Source organism: Arvicola amphibius, chromosome 13, assembly GCF_903992535.2.
Source record: "Arvicola amphibius chromosome 13, mArvAmp1.2, whole genome shotgun sequence".
Lineage (NCBI taxonomy): Eukaryota > Metazoa > Chordata > Mammalia > Rodentia > Cricetidae > Arvicola > Arvicola amphibius.
In genome coordinates this window covers 49,421,427-49,445,945 of record NC_052059.1, presented here as the reverse complement: position 1 = coordinate 49,445,945, position 24,519 = coordinate 49,421,427, and the positions used below count along the sequence as shown (strand labels likewise).

Genomic DNA, 24,519 nt, shown 5'->3' with positions numbered 1-24,519 from the left:
TCACCCACAGTTGGGGGGTACGGGGATATGTGCCCATTTCTGTGTCTTATGTGTGTGAAGCTAGGTCACCCTGAATGCCCACTTCCTTGACTTATCTCTTAGGGTTTTTTTTGGGGGGAGGGGGGGAGGGCTTGTTTCTCCTGTCTTTTCTTTTCCTAATGTGCCAGATTTTGTTTGTGTCTGTGAAGTTGCATCTTGTTAGTCATCGTTTAAGACTGCCCGGGCTCTTTGGAGCCTGATTATGTCATCCACTGTAGTCACTCTCCTGGCTTTGCATCATCCTAATTTGATAGAAATGTCTGCCTTCCTATAAGTCACTGATAAAAGAAAACAAAAACACCTCATCATTCAGCCCGGGTTGTACTCAGAGTATGGTACCGCCACGGGGTCTTCTTTTAACAGACATTCTCCCATTCATCACTGCTCTCTGGATGTGGCATTTGAGTCCTCTGTGATGCCACTTAGAGTAGATGCACAGCACATTTCTCTATCTTGTCCACAGGAATGTCATAAGCTATTTGGTTAAGTGCCCTGGTGAAACCCAGACACTCGACATCTGCAGCATTCCTCTGAACCACCCAGCCCCCTAACCATGTTACTAAAGGAAATGAGGTCAGGTTGGCATGCTGGCAGGTGTTGACTGGTGGAGTTCAGTCTGTCAATAATAACTCCTGCCCACTCGCCCACCGAACCCAAGGAGGAGAAGCACTTATGTGCTATGGTCCTTAGGAGTCTAGTGTGACCTGACGGGAGCAGTGGATAGAGATCTGAAGGATTCTTCCTGATTGTTCTGAGGAGTAGAAGTTGTTAGCTACAGTTTGTGAATCTTGTCCTGCAGGGCAGCCTCGTAGATGTCATTCTCAGCAAATACAAAGAGAACCAGTTCTTCAGGGTCTGCCTACTCTATAGAGTGTGCTAATGCTTTCTGTTCCAGGAGTTCTGATCTAAGTTTTGTGCTGCATGTTGGGCTGGCACACAGTGCAGGTGGTAGAGTGCTTAGGCTGGGCATGGTGACAGAGGCCTGTGATCCCAGCACTCTGAGGTGGGAACAGAGACTTGCGAAGTCCAAGGTCATCTTCAGCTACACACAGTGAGCTCCAGGCCAGTCTGGGTTTCATTAGACCTTGTCTTTAAAAAAGAAAAGAAGAGGAAGAAAAAAAACAAAAGGCAATTGTTGCATGTTGCTTGAGTCTTGGAGTTAAGAGAATGAAGTTAGTCAGGGGAATGTCTGGCTGGATGTGTTGCCTGGATAGTGCATTGAGTTTGGCTTCCCCTGTTTTCTTCCAGGATAGGGATCTAGAGAGGCTGCGTAGAAAATGGCTCAATGCATTAACCAAGCGTCAAGAATACTTGGATCAGCAACTGCAGAAGCTCGTCAGTAAACATGGTAGGAAGAACAAAGTTGGACATTTCCCTCCCTGTGGCAGTGTCTTGTAACCAGCTGAGGGCCCAGTGAATGTGGTGGTGAGGGTGGATGCTTGTCCTTGACTTGGGGTCTAGCCTTTCAGAAGAACATTTATTTGGTTGTAATGATGTCTTCTTGTAATTCCTTTTGGGGATGGGGCCCAGACATACATGTAGCAAAACATCCATACCCCTTAGAAAGTAACTGGGTGAAAGGTGCTGATGTTTCTTGTTGGAGGTACTAGCAGCTTGGAAGCTGAACCAACCTGTCAGACCTGCACCAGCGATCTGTGAGCTGTAAGAAGCTTCTGCAAGTTCCCATTGATATTGGGAAATCATGTTTACTCAAAGACAATATGGAAACAGGCTGGAGAAATGGCTTAGTGGTTAAGAACACTTCTTGCTCTTGCACAGGACCTGAGTTCAGTCTCAGTTTTCACATGATGGCAGTGCACAACTGTTTGTAATGCATGTTCTAGGGGATATGACACCCTCTTTTGGCCTCTGGGGTATCCTCCCTTTTACACACACACAGTCTCTCTCTTTTCCTCCCTTCCCCCCCTCCCTGCCCCCCTCTCTCTCCCTCCCCCTCTCTCAATAAATCTACAAAATATGTGGGAACAGCAAGCAGGATTGCTGGCTCCAACCCTGATTCCTTTCTTCCAGACAAAACCGAGGATGATGCTGAGCGAGAGGCACAGCTTCTGGAGATGCGGCTGACGCTCACAGAGGAGAGAAATGCAGTGATGGTGCCCTCTGCTGGCAGTGGTATTCCAGGGGCACCAGCAGAATGGTAAGGTCCCCCAGGTACCTCTTTTCTGCCCTCCCTCCCTCCCTCCCTCCCTCCCTCCCTCCCTCCCTCCCTCCCTTCCTCCCTCTCTTTATTTTTTTGGCAGTGCTGCATTTAATGGATGGTTCATCGTGGTGTGTGAGAACAGAGCTATTTGTAGCTATTTGTTAAATTATCTTCATGAGTTGGATATGACTATGGCCTGAAACTGTTTTATTAAATAATATTGTTATTGGCCAAGGTAATTAGGATTTCTGAGAACTTAAATCAATATTTAGTACCACTGCACTTAGCATTAAAAAATAGTTAATATGTTAATTACTTGGATCATTCATTCCCTTAAAAGAATGTTAGGTCATAAGAAAACTGCATCTCAACCAGTTTTTGGTTTTGGTACTTAAGCCATGCTGTCAGCAAATGTTCTCTGACACTTGACAGAAATTAAAAATATCAAGTTAAGCCACAAGGAGCCCTTAAGTGTGTCGTTTGGCAAGAAAGAAAGCTGTAGACAGGCTGATGGTGAATAGTGAGTGGGTCTATAAGAGTGAGCTCCACAGCCCAGCGAAGGAGGCAGCTCCTGCAGTTCATCATGAACCTTGTGACGCCAACTTAGAGTGAGATAAGTCACCTGAGTGACATGAGTCTTTTGTGTCTCAGATACTGTATATAATCTGTCCTTCCTGTTTTAGGACCCCAGTGCCTGGAATGGAGAACCACATTCCTGTTATATTCCTTGACCTAAATGGTAAGTTAGATGTGGCTTCTGGAGGCTTACCTTGATGTAGTGTGACAGAGTCACACTATAGATCTAGCCGCTCATGTTGTGGGGTTGCGATCACTCTGATGTTAGGATCAGTGCTCTGTGTTCCCTAATATGATCCTATGTCCCTCCTTCCCTCCCTCCGTCCCTCCTTCCCTCCCTTCGTTCCTCCGTCCCTCCGTCCCTCCCTCCGTCCCTCCGTTTCTCCTTCCCTCCCACCCTCCTTCCCTCCCTTCTCATTTCTGTCCATGTCTTTCTGTCCCCAGAGCTGGGGATTGAGTCTAGGGCCTCTCACGAGCTAGACAAGTGTGCTACCACTGAGCTGCAGCCCAGCATAGCAGTGATGACAGTGGTGGGCACATCTCCATGTTGCAGCCTTGCTTCTGTGAGAATGCTGTTTCCCCATCAGTTTAGGATGTTTTTCTATACTGAAAATATGTTCTGACTTCATTGCTCAGAAGAAAACTTCTATCTAGAAGGAACCAGCAACTTGGGATACTGTGTTTTCTTAGCATTATTTAATGATTTTTTTCAGCTTTTCTGTGAGTTCCTGTGAACTTAACCCTGCTTGCTTATTTTCCTTTTTACATAACTGTTCCCCTCTCCCAGGCCCCCCATCCCACTGGTCTCTGTCTATAGGAAGGAAAATAGAAATGCAAAGGTAGGTTAGGGAGCTAAAAATAAGAAGTCAGCAGTTAAGCTCCATGAAACACCTGCAGAAGTGTGCATTAACACGAACTTCCCTAAATAGAAAAAAGCCTGGGCGTCCTCAGTGGTCCCTCACTGTGTGGACGTGTTAGGTGTGTTAGGATGCCTGAGAGGCCAGCATTTTGTGCCTGAGCTCACACATGCACCGGTTAGAGAGACATGGGGCATTCACAACACCTGTCCGTCCATCCTGTGGGGTGAGAACTGTCATGAGAGACAGTTTACCTTGAGCTCTTGAGCCTGGAGGAGGAGTGGGCTCTGGCCTGTTCTTGTGTTGGGCTTCGTAGGCAGCTGAAGAAGCTTTAAGAGATTGGGAAGGATTGAGGTTTAAAAAAATTTCTTAGCTGTGTGTTTGTTTTCTTCTCCAGATAAAATTTTTGTTAGCATATAAAATAATGAATTTTATCATGACATTTTCATATGTACATACATTGTGCTTTGCTCATATGGCCCTTCTCATGTTATTCTCCTTGTATTTCCTATACACCTTCCACAGGTCCCTTCCTTCTGCCAAGTCATACTCCTGCTTTCATGTCATATGGGTAGGCAGGCAGGCAGATGATAGGTGATGGATGGGTACATAGATAGATAGATCTAGATTTACATATGAGAGAATATGTAGTATTTGTGTTTTTTCTCCCTTGTTAAAGTCTCTTCCCCCTCTCCTTCCTCCCTTTCAACAACTCTCTGTCTCCCTTGTATTTTCCCTTTTATTTTATATTCTGTTTGGGAAAATACATGATGTGTGATGTTTGGCTTCTTTCACTTAACATGATGATCTCTGGTTCCACCCATTTTCTTGCAAATGCCATAATGTCATTCTTCTTTATGTCTGAGTAAAAGTCCGTTGTGTAGATATACTGCATTAGCCTGGGAGGCTGAAGAGTCAGTCAGAACTTTGTTCAGTACTCTGCATTAGTGGTCCACACAAGAACACTTACATTTGCTATGTAGGCACAGGCTTAAGGTGGATGGGGCACTGGGAAGCCAGGCTTGGGACCGAGTGACCACAGGGCTCTGTGCAGTTGCCAGGTCCATTAGCCAGTGTGCATTTTTGTTAGCCTTACCTGTTAGGAATTGCTCTTACTTTCTTGTTTCTTAAGTGCACTAACGGGCGAGGAAATTGGACTGTGATCCCATCATTACCATTTATGAACTGACCTCTAGAAACCTCTTGGGCATCTTGGCTTCCTTTGCCTTCCATGTAAAATATGACACATGGGGAACAGCTTGGGTAATTTTTTGAAGCACTTTCTGGCTCTTGGATCTGTGAACTATTAAATGGTTATTACCAATGTTATTTGAGATTGCAGTGCTGAAAGCAAGTGAAGTTTGAAGCAGAAGAATTTTAATAATAAGCACGTTGGTTCAGCTAGCGGGGGCGGGAGGAGGGTGTCCTTGAAAACAATCTGATGTTGAGTGAAAGCCCTGCTTTCAGCGGATGATTTCAGCTCTCAGGATAATCTCGATGACCCAGAAGCCGGATGGGATGCTACCCTGACTGGGGAAGAGGAGGAGGAGTTCTTTGAGCTGCAGATTGTGAAGCAATACGATGGTGAGGTAAGTCAGCATACCTGGAGAAGCAGATATGGAGCTCCCAGTCCTGCAGGAGCCTTTTGATGCCAGCAAGTTAGTGGCCTCCACAGTGTATGTGGAAACTCTATTAGTACCTAGAGAAAGCCAAGCTTGACCCTCACACCCCACTCCGTCTACCTTCTCCCTCCCTCATGTCAGTGTGGACCACATCTACTGGCTGTGGCTGTGCTCTGTTCCACCCTGAGAAGGAGGGGGGAGGGTGTTGATTCCACTGAAGTACAGGGAACTACAAACTGGAAGGACATGGCTTTGGTATTTGCTCTGCAATTCTTTTGTAAGAACTTTCATTACTGGGCCTCACTATGTAGCACTGACTGGCCTGGAACTGGCTAGGTAGGACAGACTGGCTTCAAACTCAGAGATCTACTTCATCTGCCCCCCAAGTGCTGGGGTTAAAGGTATGGAACATCATGCCTAACCTAAGACTTCCTTAAAGAGGAGATAAAGGAAGCCAGGCCTGGTTGTACATATCTGTAGTGCTGGCATTAGGGAGACTGAAACATGAGGAACCTGAGTTCAAAGTCAGCGTGAGCTACTTAGTGAGGCCATGTCTCAGAATAAAAAGAGCAAAGGAATAAATGAAGGCAGTGAGGCAGATTCATTGTTGAATGAATCTCATAGTTAAATCTATGTGATGGGCATAATCCTGGGGGTTATTCCCTGATTTTGAATATGCTTGACAAATGGTACCAGCAGTAGAGCATCCGAGGAACTCATATTCCTGCTGTTGGACATTAGCCCTGTTCCCCTCAATCACACTACGTCCTTCCTTAGCCCTAAACCTGCTTGTGTCAGATGTGACGTGACAGGCTTGGGAGCACTACATGGTAAAGTAGACTATGGGGCCTTGACAGCTACTGCAGTTTGTAATCTTGGACTGGGGATATTGGCAAATCTAATACGATAACATCCTGGTGATTTCCTGGGTGTGTTACTTACCTGCAATTTACTTGAAAGTGATTGGTTTGCAGACTTAATAGACAAATGGTCTCAGTGAGTGAAGATCAAGGAACAGTATACAAAGTCCACAGTACTAAAACATTTCAATCTTTGTTGATATTTAAACATTTAAAAAACAAGTAATTTAGCAGCAAACAGTCTAATAATATTTTAGTTAATGTTCTATTGCTGTGAAGAGACATCATGGCCAAGGCAGCTAATAAAAGAAAACACTTGAGGGTTTGCTTACAGTTTCGGAGGGTTAGTTCCCTGATCATCAAGGTGAAACGTGTGGTAGTAGGCAGGCAGACAGACAGACTTGGCACTGGAAGTGTAGCTAAGAGCTTACATCTTGATCCACAATGGGTGTGGAGTGGCGGGGGAGAGAAGAACCAATAGAGCAAAGACTGGGCCTAGTGTAGGTTTTGGAAACCTCAAGGCCCACCTCTAGTGACACCTCCAGCAAGACCACATCTCCTAATCCTTCCTAAGCAATCCACCAACTGGGAACCAGGCATTCAAATATATGAGTCTGGGTACCAACACAGGTATCATGCCCAATACTTTTTTGTTGTTGTTGCTTTGTTTTTTGAGATAGGGTTTCTCTGTGTAGCTTTGGTGCCTGTCCTGGAACTAGCTCTTGTAGACCAGGTGGGCCTTAAACTCACAGAGATCCACCTGCCTCTGCCCCCTGAGTGCTGGGATTAAAGGTGTGCGCCACCCCTGCTTAGCCTCCACGCCCAATACTTTGCAGCCTCCATGGCAGCAGCTGCTTGCTCACACCCTGACAACTCTTCGGGGCAGTTCTCGAAAGAGAACCTTTACTCAAGCTACGTGGCATTTTCAAGAGGGTATGTGGCCGTGTCCAGGCAAGTGAAGTCTGTCTCTGCTTCCTCTGCAGGCAAAGGCAGAGGCCTCCTGGGACTCTGCAGTGCACAGCTGTCCTCAGCTCAGTAAAGGTACTCCTGCTGATGAGCGAGTGTTCCTCATCCTGCGAGTGACAGTCCAGCTCAGCCATCCTGCTGACATGCAGCTGGTCCTACGCAAGAGGATTTGTGTCCACGTTCATGGGCGCCAGGTGAGGCTTTGGCCGTAGTGGGTGAGATGAATAACCACAGGCTGACTGTGTCGCTAACACTAGGAACTCTGTAGACATGGTCTGTGGAGCTCTGAGCGTACCCTTTCCAGGTTCCTGTAGCCGTCATTCACCGTGCAGTCAGTCTCTGAACACACATGGCCTTCTCACAGGACTAGGGTAGATTCATAAAGGAGCCCTGCCTTGGGGAAGTCCAGTGGCTCTGTTGTTAAGGGTTCTTCTGGATCAAGCAGCTCGAGGAGGTTCCTTAGAGGATCCATTGTGTGCTCATCTGGGAGCGCTGACTCCTCTCTTCCCAGAAGTCTTTGATTCCCAGTTTGGCTTTGGTTCTAAAACATTGAATAGGAAGCAGTCTGGGACTTTTGTTTTTGTTTTTATTATTTTTAATCTGTTTTTTGTTTTGTTTGCAATGCAAGGGTTCTCTGTGTAGCCCTGGAACTCCCTTTGTAAACCAGGCTGACCTCAAACTCCAGAGATCCTCCTGACTCTGCCTCCAGAGTGCCGGGATTACCACAGCTGCCACCACCACCTGGCTTAGTATAGGTCTTTAAAGAGCCAAAGTCCATTTGCCTTCCTAAGTTCCTAAGTGGGGTGCCGTGGGGTGGAGTGGATGGCATCCTGCCCACAGAGTAATGGGGAATAGCTGTGGAGGGGAGGGAGGCTTTGAGCTGGCACTTTATAGAGTGCTGGGTAGGCAGGCATTCAGGTGGCTTTCCCTACAGAAGAGATAGAAAGGCAGGGAGGAACCCTGACATAGAGAGAGTTTTCTAGAAACACTCCAGGTAAGATTTAAACCCTGTGTTACTGGATTTGTAAATGTGAGGATTTGGAAGGTGGGTTCTGGGGCTCCTCGTTCACTCTGTCACCTCCTTTTTGTGGGCCATTCTGAACCCACAGGCTCAGATGGAAATAAATCTTCTCATTTGAAAGAACACAGTCATGGTTGACAGACTCTGAGATATAATCTCCACCCCTAAAAATTAATCTTTAGTTCTAAATGTCGCACTGATATCAATCTCTGCAATGAAGACTGGCATAATGCTGTTAAAATCGCAGCTCCCCAGCGCTCCAGTCCAACATCAATAAAATCCAGGTCAGGGGTTAGCTGTAGAGTATTTGCGTGTCTCCAGCTCACTCCCGTGTCTCTGGGAGTCTAAAGGGGTGGAGAGAGGCCTGCTGCTCTGGGAGCTTCTTGAAGAGTGAGTTTCCAATTTCTCCTTCTGCTGTCCTGGCCACCTGACCTGCAGCAGCCCACAGAGAGGCCCAGGGGAGTGACATGTATTGTGGGGCAGGAGAGACGTTCATTTCTTCCCTGTTAGAGTGATTTGGTGGAAGTATTTTAAGCAGTGCCACTTCCCCGTCCTTTAGTTCCTTTCCATTGCTTCTTCAGATAGAACAGTGACAATCGCTTGGCAGCATGGCGTCATTGGTTCATGCAGATAGTAAGCATAGTCAGGTGAACCTACGCTCTAACATCCCTGAGGAACCACAGTCATGCCTGGACCACATGTCTGTCTGTCTAAGTGCTGCAAGGCATTGTTGGGGTCTTAAAGTGATGAAGGAAGTGAATGACCTTTTCACTCTAAGAGGCTCTGTTGGGGGAAGGTCAGAGGTCAACCTCAGGTGTTCTGAGAGGCTTTTTTATTTTTTATTTATTTTTTTGCCCTTTTGAGGTAGGTTTTGTCTGTAACAGCCCTGAAACTCATTGTGTAGACCAGGCTGGCCTCACAGAGGTCCACCTGCTTCTGCCTCCTAAATGCTGGGATTAAAGGTGTGCACCACCACCGCCTGACTGAGAGGCTCCTTTAAAAATTAGTTAACCGTCACCAAGTGGGAACTCAATCATTATTAGACAGGATTGTACAGTTACAGGTTTTTAGCACTGTTCTTCTTCTTTCCCTGCCTCACCTTTCGCCTCGTGCCTACTCACTATTCCCTCTCCTTATCTCTATTCAAGTGTATTCCGCCCTCATGGCTGCTCTCTTCAACCTCTGCAGAATGTTCAATCTTCGCAGCATCTCCAAATGAGTCATCTATGCATTAATTCAACAGTTCAATTCCTAACTGTGCAAAGAGCGCAGTCAGCATAAACAATGACCAGGCACTCTTAAATCATCCTTCATAACGATCCTGCTCTGGTCAAGAATTTAATGCCTGAACTTGTCAATATTCATGGTACAAGACGTCTGTTGTGCTGGAGGAGGAAAGTGTAAGCGTCACCAGTCCTTGCTTCCATCTTACTTAGAAGGTCATTTTGTTACATCTCGTGTCTTCTCAGTTTATCCAGATGCATGTGGCAGCTTCCAGACCCCAGGTCTGACTTCTCCCTTGTTGGGTGCAGGACCGATGCACACTGTAGGTGCCAGTCCACTGATTCTGTGCTTAAGTGAGGACTCTCATGCACCGTGTCAGAAGCCTGCTCTTCTACTGGCTCTTTGTTACAGTAAACAGAGCCAGCTATCAGGGGAGGAGTAATGGTCTCTATGTTATTTTTCCTCTAGGGCTTTGCTCAAAGTCTCCTCAAAAAGATGTCTCATCGGAGCTCTATTCCTGGCTGTGGAGTGACCTTTGAGATTGTCTCCAATATTCCAGAGGTAAAGGAGTCTCTGAAGTTCGAACTGAAAATAAACACATAAAGAGCTAGCTCCTTGAAAAGTCACCCACCCAAGAACTATTACAGCCAATGATACAGGCTGGCGAGATGTCTCAGCCAGTAAAGGCTCTTGCTGCCAAGCTTGCTGACCCGAGTTTATTCCATCCCAGGAAGCCACATGGTTGAAGGAAAGAAGCAGCTCTGCAGGTTGCCCTCTGACCTTTATACAAGTGTAATGGCACTTGCAGTCCTCCCTTACCACAAACAACAAATAAATGTAAAGCGATGAACCATCTATTTAGGGAAATGCTATAGATTTTTTGATGAGTCTTCTACCTCAAACTTTTAGTATAATGTGTTTGTGACCTTAAAAGTTGAGATTTTAGCATTTTGTGTATTTTTTTTTTTAATTGAGTAAATGTGTAAGAGACAGTGAGAGAGTGTGTGTCGAGGAGAGGGAGAAGTGCCATGGGTATGTCACAAGGACAGCCTTTGGGACTTGTTCTCTCCTTCTACCTTGTTTGGAGGTGGGGTCTTCTTCCATCATTAGCCATTGAGCTTCCAGCCAGGTCTCCTGTGTCTGCCTCCCATCTCCTCATAGGAGCCCTTGCCTCACAGATGCGTGCTACTTCCAGCTTTCTGCTTGGGCTCCAGGGTCAGTGTCAGGTAACCAGACTTGTGCTGCAGGTACAGCTACCCACTGAGCCATCTCTCTAGTCAAGAACTCCATTTTGAAAACTTCTTATTTTAAAACACAATAGACAGTAGTAATATGTTAATCACAGGGTCAGAAACCGTCCAGTGTAGAGACTTGTATCTGATGTGCAGCCTGAAGAAGGCCAGCAGAGTGAGCTTGCTTGCTTTACTCTGAATCAGAGAATGACGTCTTCACAGCAGAGGGGGACACAGGTACCGGAGTCCTGGGGTCTCCCCACACACTGTTAGCACTGCCTCCTGATCTTCACTAGACCTTAGAGTTTGCAGATTGATTCTGCTGTTCGAATAGTAGGTGATCAACACCTGCTTTTATAGGCAAACAACTGCCGGCACCTGGACTTTTAAATTCTTAACTGCTACAGGGAGCCCACCAGAGGTGACCACTCAGACACAGTGTATAGCCAACTTCAAGTCTTTCTCCCAGCTGGGTAGGACCACATCCAGGTATTTGGCGACCTAGGTGTGACCCTGAGTGTCCAGAGCACAGGGTTTTTGAAGGCAAAAGTCACACCGTGATCTCTCCACAGCTACTGGGGGCTTCACAGAAGCAAAAAGTTTATTAGAGACTAAGGTATGTAGTTAGCTATAGGTGTTCTGCACACACAGGCTAAGTTACCTATCCTGACCTCAGGTCCCTAGGATAGAGTTGGGTAATTTTTCATGAGATTCTCCATCAAGAAGACCAAATTCTAGTTAAACCTGAAATGACCTCAGCAAGAATATAAGAAGGAAGAGCCTCTGTACTGTCTTGCCCTATTACATTAATGCTGTAAAAATTCTTGTCTCTTAAAGCATCCAATAGTAATTCTTTCTTGAGTTTTCAAAGTTAGCCTTACATATTAAACATTAACTATTTAAGTATTTAACTTGGAGTGAAGCATCTTTGACATATGAAAACTAGACTGTTGCCAGGTATGTGCATGTCTATAATCCTAGAACTTGGGAAGCTGAGGTAGGAGGGTCATGAATGTGAGGCTAGTCTAGGCTACTTAGTGAGACCCTGTTGTAAAGAAGAGCCCCCCAACAGCCAAGGACTAAGGTGTAACTGTGATAGTGCCCTTGTGCAGCCCGTGTGTGTGTGTGTGTGTGTGTGTGTGTGTGTGTGTGTGTGTGTGGGGTGGGGGCTCCATTCATTCCCTAGCAGTCATCAACCAGTCAATCAGCAAGGAAGCTGTTTGCAGCAGTAGACTGATTATAAATCTTGGACCTAGCAAAGATTACTCTACGCTTCATTCATTGTTCTTTCTGGGAATTAAAAGGAAAGGATTGTAGGGGAATCAGCTTAAACTAAGCACCTTGTGTGATGGAATGGTTGGTAATTGGCTAGGCTTCCAGAGGCAGCCAACATCGTTTCCTCATCCCCTCCTGATGCACAAGTTTCCCATTTATGAGCACGGCCAGCTCAGTCAGTAGAACAGTGTGGATTTCACATCTGTTCTCCAGAGCCTTTGGCCACTGCTGCTCCCCAGGGAGGCCTGAGGCAGTGTTAGAAGCTCAGCAACCTGAGTGTCTGTGTCAGGCTGCTCCGCAGCAACGAGGGCCCTACCCTGCCTCCTCCACTCCCTTATCTATACTGCATCAGCACCCCACTTGGGTACCAGGGTTATTAGACTCCATTTTGTCTAGTGGGCTGACCCAGCTCCCATGAATCTCAGGGATGCTACCTTCTTGCAGAACTGTTGTCTTGGTGATTGTATTTCCAATAACCTGAAGAATCCTTTCCAGTAGGTAACTGGTAGTGAATGTTTGTTTGGGAAGTGGGAACAACTGTGTTTGGAATGCTTGTGAGAGCTACTATTTAACCAGCCTTCCTGGTTAGTCCGGTACTTGGTGATGGTTCATGATTTCTGGGAGGAAAGTGCATTTTGAGCTCTAAAAGCAGATGTTGAAATGGGACTTTGGATTCCATGAATTTTGTCAGTTTAGAGCTCTGTGGATATAGACATGTATACGTGTGACTGCATGTATCTGTGTGTGGGAGCATGTACGTGTGTAGCACGTGTATGTGAAACATCTGTGATGATGTCTTCATTTAGGTTTAACATGCCTCTTTCTGTTCTTCGGGGGGGAGAGAGAGACACACACACACACACACACACACAGAGAGAGAGAGAGAGAGAGAGAGAGAGAGAGAGAGAGAGAGAGAGAGAGAGAGAGAGAGAGAGAGAGAGCGTGCATGTGTGTGTGGAATATCTGTAGTACTTCCTTTTTCCGCCTATTTTCATCATGCATTGTTGTGTTCTTCAGGATGCCCAGGGAGTAGAGGAGCGAGAGGCACTGGCAAGGATGGCAGCTAATGTGGAAAATCCAGCTTCTGCCGACTCCGAGGCCTATATTGAGAAGTACTTGAGGAGTGTGCTGGCTGTGGAAAACCTCCTGACTTTAGATCGCCTTCGTCAGGTTAGTGACGGACAGCGCTGCTCCGGTGGAGCACCATCTGCCTTATATATTTGACCCTCTGGAATATGGGGTTGTTACACCTGAAGTTTGAAGAGTTTACTCTCCCATAATCCAGTGATTGCAGTGGGGTCGTTCTGTCTTGTCAAGTCATGGCTGGTATTTAAGGAATGTGGGGAAAATCTTGAGCATGTGTGTTGGCGTGCATCTCTCACGTGTACCTCTTCTTGTCGTGTTCTCCATTCCCTAGGAAGTGGCCGTGAAGGAGCAGCTGACAGGGAAAGGGAAGCTGAACCGGAGGAGTATTAGCTCGCCCAGCATGCACAGGGTGAGTCCCTCCTGCTGCTCTTGGGGAGCTGCTGCCTTTCTGGCCTCTTGTTTTGATGCCTGTCTGCCTCCTTGCAAGGGATCTCAGCTGCCTCTAACTTTCCTGTGCTGGTTTTAAGTGCCTTGTCCCTTCCCTTGTCACATCTGTGCCCCCTCTGCCACTGTGCCTGCTGCTGGAGCCAGGACGCTTGCTTGAGTGTCATTGGCACACATTGCTCATTTGTCCTCTGCCACCTGTCCAGCACACGTTGGGAGGCCACAAATGTGTGTGAAGCTAAATATAAGCTAGCTGCCTACCCAGGGCCTGGAAGTCATTTTCTGGGCTTTAATTCATTATTTTTAAATTAGAGTGCTTGCAATATGTTAGTAGATCAATTGCTTGAAGGCCATGTAGGGGAGTATGAATGCATAAAATGGGTTATATAAGTTTCATAACTGTGGCTGAGATTTGTTGATTTTAAAAAAAGGGTATGGGACTGGAGAGATGTCTCAGAGCTTAAGAGCATTGACTATTCTTCCAAAGGTCCTGAGTTCAATTCCCAGCATCCACATGTGGCTCACAACCATCTGTAGTGCTGATGTCCTCTTCTGGTCTGCAGGCAGACATGCAGATAGAGCACTTGTATATATACAATAATAAGTAAATCTTAAAAAGGGTTTAATTTATATGTATATTGAATATGACAAATAAACATGCTCTTTATCTGCTCCTCTTTTCCATGAAGAGTAGGCCACTTTTGTCCTCAGCTGTAAGTGTTTGTGCGTGACAGGAAGGACAAGTTTCCCGCTGGAGAGCCTGCAGGTGTGGAGGTGCAGGAGACATGTCTGACCACCACAGGCCCACTCTCAGACATGTAGAAATGCCACTGTAGTTCCAAGTCACTGCAGTAAGTTACTGACATATACTGGCATCTGCAGAGATTTGGTATTTGGGATACTATACTCTGGATAGTTTATTTCTTTATTTCTTTTATCTAAGAAATAGATAAAAGAAATAAACTATCCGTGGCAGGATCCAGTGGCATTAAACAGAAGGAGTGAAATGTCTTCTCTTCAGGCCCAGGGAAGTGTCACCTCAGTGGTGTGTAGCAGATACTAGAGCCTAGGTAAACCACCATGGGAAGGTACTGGTAACCACTCAGTGGTTTTCACCATCTTGCTTTGGTTGGTTGGTAGGTTGATTGGTTGGTTGAGATTATGTCTTACTATGTCTCTCAGACTGAGTTGGAACCAAGCTGACCTCTGACTCACTGTAATCCTCCTGCCTCTGCCTCCCAAACACTTGGATTACAGGCAGAGGCTTGTGAGATCACCCTCCTTGATTTGGTTTTCAAAGTAGGACTTTCCAGAAGCTCTCTGCTTTTACACTAATCCTCTTTATCTCTCCTCAGTTGTCAGGAAGCCGGCAGGAGCTTAGCCCCTCCCACAGTCTGGGCAGCAACAAGGTGAGGTACACTTAGCTCCTTGCCTCTTTCATCTTCTCAAACCTCTGTATTTGCATATGTCCCAACTCTTACTCCACATCTGAGCTATGTTATATGTATTGGGAAGAGTTCCACATTTGTTTCTCTGATCCTGCCATTGAGATCCACTAACACCCTCTTATTATGAGAATTAAAAAGCTTATTTTGCTAATTTTTTTCTTTCTACTTGTAATATTCATTTTATTTCTGAAGACAAAACTTCAGATTGGATTTATGATAGTGAAACTATGATAAATGATCTTACAAAGAATAAGAAACATATATTTATAATTATTGTTGTTTGTTAGAAGAAAAGAAAATGTGCAAACCCCAGTAACAGAGTTTTACGCAAACAGAAACTCCCTATTGTTTGCCTAAAAATGTCAGTGCCCCTGGCAGCTGCCTGATCTGGGGGATCCCCCCACAGTTTGTTCTTGTCACTCTGAGGTGCCTGGCTAAGTGTTGGTGCTGTGTTAACAGGATGACCCTAGAGTAGGTCGGGAGCGTGCATTGTCATGGTGGCAGTGTGAGGTGAAGGAGTTACTTCAGGTGACCGTGGGCGGGCAGGGGTGTGGGCACATAAAGACTGGCTGATTGACAGTAGTCCTTGAGGCCAAATGGTGTCCATGAGACTGTTTCTGTTCTTGTTATTCTGTACTTGTCTCATATTGGACATTTTCTTTATGAAAGTATAAAAACAATGAAGATGAAGTTAATGACTAAGGCTCGCTGTAAAGATCCAGATGCTGTTCCTATGCTTGACACCATTACCACGCTCACACTTGAACTCACAGACACAGGAGGAGCTGCTCAGCTGGGCTTGGGCTGAACTGTGATTTAGTTCCTGCATCAGGGGAAGGAAGCAGAGCTTTTGGGGACTTGATTGTGTGAGGATTTTCAAGTGTGAATATAGGAACTATTAAGAGAAATATAGTAGGGAAAAAAGTGACTTTGTGTGTTTTGTGGGAGGTGCATCTAACCCAAAGCCTCAGTTACAAGTTCCTTGTAAGGCCCGGAGAGGTGGCTCAGTGGTTAAGAGCATTGACTGCCCTTCCAGAGGACCTGGGCTCAATTCCCAACACCCACATGGCAGCTCACAACTGTCTGTAACTCCAGTTCCAGGAGACCTGAATCTCATTGCAAAACACTAATGCAAATACAATAATAATAATAAAAAACCAGCAACAACAAAAACAAAACCCAAGTTCCTCATAAGAAGTGGCTGAGATATCTACTTTTCTGTGTCCTCATGCTTTCCTTATCTTAGAATGGAGACAGTGACAGCCAGCAGTAACATCTGCATCAGAGAGCAGGGCCATGCTTTGTCTACCAGGAGAGAGGATGAAGGGATTTATCAGGCGGAGGAGATAAAGAAGGGACACCTGCTCTCCAGACATCCTGCAAGGGTTGCAGTGAGGTGGTGACCGTGTGTGGAGCCCCAAGGGTGACCCAAGGATGACCCTGTGGTGCACACAGTCAGGTGCAGAGCCAGAGTTCACATTTTGGGCAGAAGTTGCTGCATGATCACAGAGGAGTGGAGTGAAGTCAGGGAGGAGGGGCCTTGTTTGGAAATCCCCAGTGACCGCATGCTGAGGAGCAGTGGTGCAGGGGGCGGCAGTGTCAGACTTGGACTGGACGGTCTGAGGGGTCTGTCTGAGCCCCAGCCATCCCATTGTTGACTGTGGTGTGTAGGGGGACAGAGCTGCCCATGGGGAAGAAGAGGAGGAGATAGTGATACCAAAAAGATGGATTCTAGGGCCCTGCGGGTAGGAAGAAATGTCTGGGGAAGGGGAGGACTAGGTGCCATTCCGAGTAGATTACTGAGAAGCAGGCTGTGGGAGGAACAGGTGAAGTTGTGTGTGGGGTGTGTGTATGTGTGTGCAGAGAGAGGGAGATAGACAGATAGACAGACAGACAGATCGATTGATCATGTCGGACCCTTCCAGACTCCTTTGAGACAGCATTTAGGATTGCTTGGGACGATACTGGATGACCGCACCTTCCCAGGCCGTTTCTGCTGAGCACTGGGAGCAATGAGAGACTGAGCTTCTGGCAGTCTACCTGTGTTGTATTGCTCTGCTTGAGGGCACAGTGCTTCTTATTGCTGTCCTAGGAGCTGCCTTTTTTTGTTCTCGATTTCTTGGGGTTCCTGAATAACTTGGAGAAAATGGCAGTCTTGCTTCCTTCTGCTCAGATTTGGCTCATGTGATGGTTCTGTCTTCTTGATTGGTCTCCCCAGTCTTTCCTATAAACCTCTAAGAGGTGTGGCCTCTTCCTGGGGCTTGGAAGTTTACAATCTTCAGATCTTGACCTTTATCTTTGTGCTGGACATCAGGAAACCTGGTTTCCATGACTGTCAGTTCCATGGTGGAGACACCTTTGCATGCTCCTGTGAGCCTGGCTGTGACCACCCTTGAGTACCACCTTAGGCTTTGCTTTGCCCCTGGGTCAGGAGGAGAGCTGCTCTGTCACAGATGCCTGTAGATAGGACAGGCAGATGGCAGTAGACAAGAATATTCCAGCCAACATGAATGGTGGGTCATAGGATAGCTCCCCATTTTCCTGTGGCAGGCCCCACAGTATTATGATCTAAAGCAGAACACTGTAAAGATTATTAGCTCTCAAATATGTTTTAAGTCATGCCTTCTCACTAATGAGAAGTAAGGGACAAGGTTCACCTTTTGGCCCATTAAGGACATCATTACCTGTGTCATTACGTCTATAGAAAATGGGTTATGAACCTTTATTGGAGCATGCCTTGAGCTGGACAGTATTCAGATTGGTAGACAGAAGGTCAAAGGGCCTGTCAAACCCTTACCAACAGCAGTGCTTACCCATGGTGACTTGGCATGAGTACTAGGGCGAGCACTCCAACATCCTCACAGTGGCAGAGGAAACAAACACATACCTGTGGTGTGGTTAAGTACTACACACAGGCACATGTACACACACAGACACGTGGGCAGAAATAATCCAGGCATTCTTTTGGCCCTAGAACTTTACAGAAGCAGACCATCTTGATTTCTCCTCAAGGAAATATTTGATGTCCAGGGAGTTGAGGAGTTGAGTCTTACAGATTTCAACCCAGACTCGGTGATGCTAAAAATGCTAGAAAATGTATTTTGAAATCGTGTTAGTTATGTCTATCTTGCAGGCTTGTATGAGGTCAGCTGGTTTTCTCTTAATCTGTTTACTGCTCTCAGCTCCACGCTACAGATCAACACTGTAGTCATGCTGTAGATCAGCACCATAAGTTAGAATGTGAAGTGTGGAATCCCAGCCATCACAGGCCAACCAGAGCACTACAGGTTGTCAGAGAGCGTCCACTAACCAGCTCCAGTCTCCCTTCCCATGCTGTGGTTTCTTATCGTCAGAGTAGAGAATCATCCTTGGGAGCAGGAGTAGCATTAAGAGTGTCAAGAAGGGGCTGACATGACTGACCCTAAAGAATTCAGTTAATGGAGTAGTGCACATGCGTGCGTGTGTGTACATGTGGATGTGCATGTGTGCAAGTGTGTGTGTGTATCCACCTTTTACTTTTATTATTTATTTACTGAAGCTCAGAATTGCTTCATCAAAATTGAATTGATAAAGTAATTAATTAAAGAGCTTGATTATCACTTTAGAGCCTAAAGCAAATCGTTCTTGGGATGTCTTCCAATTAAAAATATGAAATGTGACCAAACTGAAGTGGTGTTTCTGCTTACAGTTACTGGATGCGTTGACTCTGTTCTAAAAGAGATTTTTAATAGGCGTATTGAAAATGGATTCTTTATGATCATCTACCACTGGGTATCTCAATGCAGAATTAATTTCAGCTCTTGCTGGCCCTTGCACTGAGACCTTCTGTGGTGCAAGGACAGCTGCCAACAAATCCGTTGTCATTCCTAAAGCCGTTGTAGAGGAGGTGCCTTTCTACTAAGTAGTAGGGCAGGGTGTTGTTGTCCTCTGAGGTGGGTTTTGTTTTGTGGTGCTTTGTGAGTCCTGGAGATTGAATGTGGGACCTGATGTATGCCAGGGAATTGCTCTGCACTGAGCTGTACTCCCAGCCCTCAGGAGTTCTGATGAAGTTTGAGTCAGCTGCTACCTTGAGCATGTGGAGTTAACAAAGCTTCCTGGAACTGCCATCAGCTCAGCTTTGGCTCTAGAGACACCAAGCATGAGTCACCAGCCTTCGGCCACATTAGCCTGGGTACCGGAAATGACATGGCATCTCTTTATTTACTCTTTGTCACTTTCCTCATTGAAGTCAAAGACTTATACTTGGTGGAGGAGCAGTGGCGTGCTGGAAGACCACAGGTGGACCGGGAGACTCTGTTGGCTTGGCTGTGCTTCTGAGCCTCGGACCCATCCCAAAATCTTGAGGATTTTGCTTTTTTTTTTTTTTTTTTTTTTTTTTTTTTTTTTTTTTTTTTTTTTGAGTTCTGCTTCTTAGAACAAAGAGTCTCTGTGTGGTCTGTGTGGGGATCCAAATAAGCCAGGGTTATTTTTCTAGTATCTTCCATAGCTGATTCTGAAGTTCAGCAAGGGAGTAGAGGAGCCAGTCTGGGGAGGCTCCACATGGTGCCAGGTGTGCATGACTATGGCAGAAGTAAGGCGGTGCCAGTACCTTTTCACCTTTAGGTCTGAGCTGTTTGAGAGAGCCCAGAAAATTCTAGAGCAAAATTTTCAAAGCCCTTTCCCCTCCTAGTCCCAAGTTCATTCCCTCTGAAGTACATTTGAGTGGTGACTGATTTTGTTTGGTTTATTTTTGTTCTCTCCTCCGACATTTCAGTACAGAGAAACTAGCATAGCCAGGCAGGTCAAGTTTATCGGAAAGTCAGGACTTGCCCTGTCCCTGGGCGATAGAGGGACCCACGACCCTGGGCAGGCAGCCCCACTCTGAGTATTCCGTTCATCTCTGAGCTGTGCAGGGGGAGGAGGACCACTTAGTCAGGGATGTCTATGTAGTTCTGAGTGTTGGCAGAGAAGTGGGGACCCAGCCTCCTCTTTTCTGTCCCTAGGAAGTAGAGCCCGATCTGCCAGGACGCTGGGATCCTGACTCTGGGCAGTAATGCTGGCGGCGGGTGACTGAGGTTCCTTGTCTGTCCTGGTTACAGGGACCTGTGTTGGGGTCCACGGTCTCTATCTGCCATTATCACAGGCCTGCTATGCTTACACTGTCTGCGTGTTGTCTGAGCCTGTCATTTATTTACACTCGGAGTATAGGAGTGTGAGGCAGGACAAACCATTGCTGCTGCTCATCCTCAATGGTGACACTGCACCATGTGCCGCTGGGAGCCCTGAAAGTACCTCGGAGAAGCGACTCTCCTCCAGTTGTTACTGGTCAACTGTGTCACACAGCCCGGATGCTGACTGCAGATTAGCTGCTCAGTTTCTTAAGGGACACAGTGTGGCTGCGACTGCTGCCAGACGAGAGAGCTAAGATATTAGAATAAATTTCCTCTGAAATGAAGTAAGTTGTCTTCGGAACAACCTTGTGTGAACTTGACACCATGAACAGAGCTCACAGTGTCTCTTCTGCTGAGATCTTCTGAAGCTACTGACCTTAGTGTTCAGACACCTGACCATGACTCCCAAGAGCACCTAAAATGGGCAGCCTCCCAAGAAGGTAATTAAGTTAGAATGCAAAAAAAAAAAAAAATAGCCGAAGATTAAGATCTGTAAGTAAGCTTGTGATCTGTAGGTGTGCAGATACCCAGCTGGGGCTGTATTTCTTACTGCCCTGATCATGTGCTTGCTCGGAGTCTGTTTTGTTTTCTGTTTCCTAATGAGTGCCCAGAGAGAGACTCCCCCCCCCCTTTTAATACCATCAAGTGCTGAGCAAGTTCTCAGTGGTGAACATGATCCAGATCACTTAGGGCTTATTGATTTTATGATCAGTCCTTTGGTTGCTGCTAAAAGCAGACAGATTCCTAATCCATGTAGGAACCTGTGGGGCTGCCCCCTTCAGTCCCTCTTGAGCCTCCGACGACTCACCGTTTCTGCTGTTTCTTAGCAGTCTCAGGGTATCCTAGTTAACCCTGGGTCATCTGTTGGCAGAACACTCATTTAAAGTAATATTAAAACTGTTATTTGACCTCAGTGAGAAAGACAGGAGTTGTTACCACAGGACCAAAGGGAACTTAAGATCTGCTCACACTTTGGGGCTCAGCACCATGCTGCCCAGAGGTAACTTCCTAGAACCCTGGGTAGAGGAGGCCCCCACCCATTCTTGAACTCCAGTAGAGACATAGGAGTGAAGATGTCAGCTCCCAGCCGTAGGAGCTGATGCAGAATTAAGGAGCATTTATTTCTAAAGGAGCAGTTACAGCCCACCCACGTGGCTGTGTTGAGGTGGCAGGACACAGTGAATGTTGGGATGGGCTTGTTAGAAGCCACAGGTTATAATGTGAAGAGAAGTCTGCAGTGAAGACTCACCACGAGGGGAATCAGCCCTAGTCTGCAGTAGAGACTCGAGGGGAATCAGCCCCACAATGCAGTGAAGACTCACCACGAGGGGAATCAGCTCCAGGCCACAGTGAAGACTCACCCCAAGGGGAATCAGCCCATAAGCAAGTGACAAGCATGAAGAAGGCTGACAACCAGATTTCTATCCTAGACAGAATAAAGCTTTAGTAATGCTAATTGGTTTATCCTGGGATATTATATAATTTTTTCATAAACTTATTAATTTGAAACAAAATGACTTATCTTTGTCCTTGTGTGTAACAGGGCCGGTGGGAAAGTCAACAGGATGTATCCCAAATACTAGTTTCCAGCAGAATAACCTCAAGTCCTCCAGCTCACCCTGTTTCTCCCCAGAACAACCAGTCTCCTGATCCCGGTGAGTTGTCTTCATCTGCTAATCACTGCCATGAAATGTGAGCATCTTTCAGAAAAAGATTGTGTCAGGATGTCCTGGTGGTTGGAGTGTTTCCTTGGTTTGGAAGGGTGACTTTATCCTGCATTCCTCTTGACAAGTCACCTTGTGCCCATCTTGGTTTGTCTGCTAACACTTGTGGATTTTTACCTATGTGTGCCATGATGACTCAGCTTTTACTTACTCTTATGTGTTAGGTTTGGTGTCATGCTTATGTTAACCTCTCAAAATGACTTGGGAAGCCTTTCTCCTCATCTCTTCTGCATGGGTTTCTGTGGGATTGGTAATACTTACTCCTTAGATATTTGACAGCCTTGCCCAGTGACGTCTGATTGTACAGATTATTGTTTATTTTCATAAATATCACAGTATTATTCTGTTTTTTTTTTTTTAAAGATTTACAGCCGGATGTGGGGCGCACACTGTAATCCCAGCCCTGAAAGATGCCTTCAGTAGTTCATAGTGCTAGATTTACTTACAAATGACACTTGGAAAATGCACAGAGCAAAAGTTACGTGTCATTGTTTTTATTTTGTCCTGTCTCTTTCTGTTTATTTGACAGGACTGGGTGAGATAGCAGCCTCCTACTTGAACCCAGTGAAGTCCCTGGTGCCACAGATGCCAAAGCTGCTGAAGTCGCTCTTCCCTGTCCGTGACGACAGAAGAGCCAGGCAGTCATCTCCCCTTGCACACCAGGTGAGGAAGCCATAGTGAATGTTTCTCTGATGTGTGCTGGCATTGTTGTGTTGCTGTTCCAAAGCTGGAGGTAGAGGAACAACCCTGTGGGTATTAGAGCCAGCTCCAGCCCTGGGAAAGCCTGCGATAATGTCCTCTACTCTCTCCTCCTCCCTTTCAGATAGCAGAGCTGTTTGAACGTATTGACACTCTATCCTTTCTGCTCCAAAACAGAACGCCAAGTCTGCTACTAATGTGATTTATGGTGATACCGCTTAGTGCACCCACAGTCAGATGTATAGAGGTGCACTTAGTGTTGTTTGTGTTGCCAAGTAGAAAATGTAATTCTATTTTTAATTCTTGATTTCATTTTTCTTTTCAAACTTTTTTGAATCATGACTCTTCCCCCCCAACTCCCTCCTCCTCAGTGGACAATCAGTTCTTTGACTCAAAGTGGTCCCTTGTCTCCCTTCCTTTAAAAAAAAAAACCTTTGCCTAGCAATGGAGTAAGTAGCATAGAAAATGTTCTAGGAAGCTGCATCTATGCAGCGGTGAAAGGAATCCACTTGGAGATGCAGCCTGTGGTCATGCAGGCATTAACTCATCGGAAACACAAACCGTGCAGGTGCGTTGTTGAAATGGGCCTTTTGATATCAGCTTCCCCATATTTCGCATGTCCGAGTGGCAGGAATGTAGGTCAGGAGCTGTCGGAGGGAGGCTTCTTCAGGAGGGGCGCTGCTGGTATCAATAAGCTGTTAGGCATGTGGAGAGAGCTTCCTGCCCTGTGTGACACAAGCGTGCACATCAGCACATGGAGCGGATGGCAAAATGAAACACAGCAATTTTGAAAATGTTGAAACTGAACTTAGCTAAGCAGGCCCAGGGTTACATGGCAGCTATAGAGACACATGAGTGAATGGAGGCTCAGCAGGCAAGCCGACTTCCTCAGTGCTTTGCCACGATGCACACCGTGCTGTTTTAAACTTGTCATCATTGATTCCTAAAGTAACTTCCAAAAGAAGTGCACTTCCCCAGGCTACCCTGGTGACCATTTCCTCTCACCCACACGCGTGACTTCACATCAGATTCGATGGCCACAGTTTCTCAGCTGTTGTCCAGATAGAAGGAAATGGGAGTCCTGTTGAAGGCGAGGGGCTTTTGTTAAGCTACTTTCAGCTCTTACCAGAGCAAGTCAAAGCACTGGTTGCACGTGAGAGCTCACTTCTGCTCACATTGTCCTTGCACTAAGCCATGAGCTCTGGCTAGGACGGAAACGGCAGCTGTTAGAGACAAAGCCCCTAATGGGAGCAGAAAGGCAGTCTGTCGCATCCGGGTGACAAGATGTCCTGGAGATTTGGAAGGTTTTCTGAGCAGTTTCTGCTCACTTAAGTGTACTTAGGTTTTGAGCACACATGAGCCAGGCTGAGGCTGCTGAGGCTGACCTTGTACAAATACTTTGTGAATGTATGAAAATATAAATTAACGTTGGACTTAGTGACAATGCCTGGTGGTGCAGCTAAAGCATTAGCTGTGATTTGTGAAGACACCTCTCTGGGGAAGGTGTCTCCTTATCCTCAAGGTCGCACACAGTCTCCGTCCTTATCTGCATAGAGCTGTCAGCCTTGCTGTCACTAACAGCATGTCCTCCTTGGTGGCCTCTCCTAGGCTGGTGTCTGGGTATCTCCTTGACCCTCTGTATTTATTCCTCTGTAAGCAGTTCTCTTCCTCTCACTTCATTTCATGCTTTAACTCTTCATATGAAGCATAAGACTATGGCTTGAAACCTTCTGAAAACAAAGCCAAATCTGCATTCTTACCGTGGCTTACAGCACTCACTCCCCAGGACTCAGTGCCCATCTTTTAGTCTGATTGTGCTCCCACCCCTTCTACCATTCTAAGGCGTCCCACTACCGTTTATCTTAGGAATGTCCGGAGCACACGTCATTCAGAGTTTCCGTACCTGCCTTTCCTTCCAGTGCTGGCAGGCCCTTTGGTCTCCCCTGCGTTGGTTAAGAGCCGTGCTGTTAAGGAAGCACAGCCAAGTTCACAGTAGCCTTCTCTGACCCAAATAAAAACAGCACCAGAAACACGTCTTTTTCCTGGGACTTGCTGGGTTTCCGTTTGTTGACTGTCTCCCTCTGGAGCATAGCTCTAGTGGACAGGGCTCACTGTTCTGAGTTGGCCTGGCAAGT

At 46.3% G+C, this 24,519-nt stretch overlaps 1 protein-coding gene across 1 annotated transcript in view; it reads left to right on the top strand.

Annotated features, from left to right (window-relative positions):
- Positions 1–24,519, top strand: part of Kif13b (kinesin family member 13B) — a 151,401-nt gene that overhangs the window by 108,301 nt on the left and 18,581 nt on the right. The window contains exons 27-37 of the mRNA XM_038309907.1: positions 1,288–1,387; positions 2,071–2,197; positions 2,884–2,939; positions 5,101–5,222; positions 7,099–7,275; positions 9,795–9,887; positions 12,851–13,003; positions 13,251–13,328; positions 14,719–14,772; positions 21,505–21,616; positions 22,215–22,348. Coding sequence (XP_038165835.1) covers positions 1,288–1,387; positions 2,071–2,197; positions 2,884–2,939; positions 5,101–5,222; positions 7,099–7,275; positions 9,795–9,887; positions 12,851–13,003; positions 13,251–13,328; positions 14,719–14,772; positions 21,505–21,616; positions 22,215–22,348 — 1,206 coding nt within the window. The remainder of the gene's footprint in view (positions 1–1,287; positions 1,388–2,070; positions 2,198–2,883; positions 2,940–5,100; positions 5,223–7,098; positions 7,276–9,794; positions 9,888–12,850; positions 13,004–13,250; positions 13,329–14,718; positions 14,773–21,504; positions 21,617–22,214; positions 22,349–24,519) is intronic.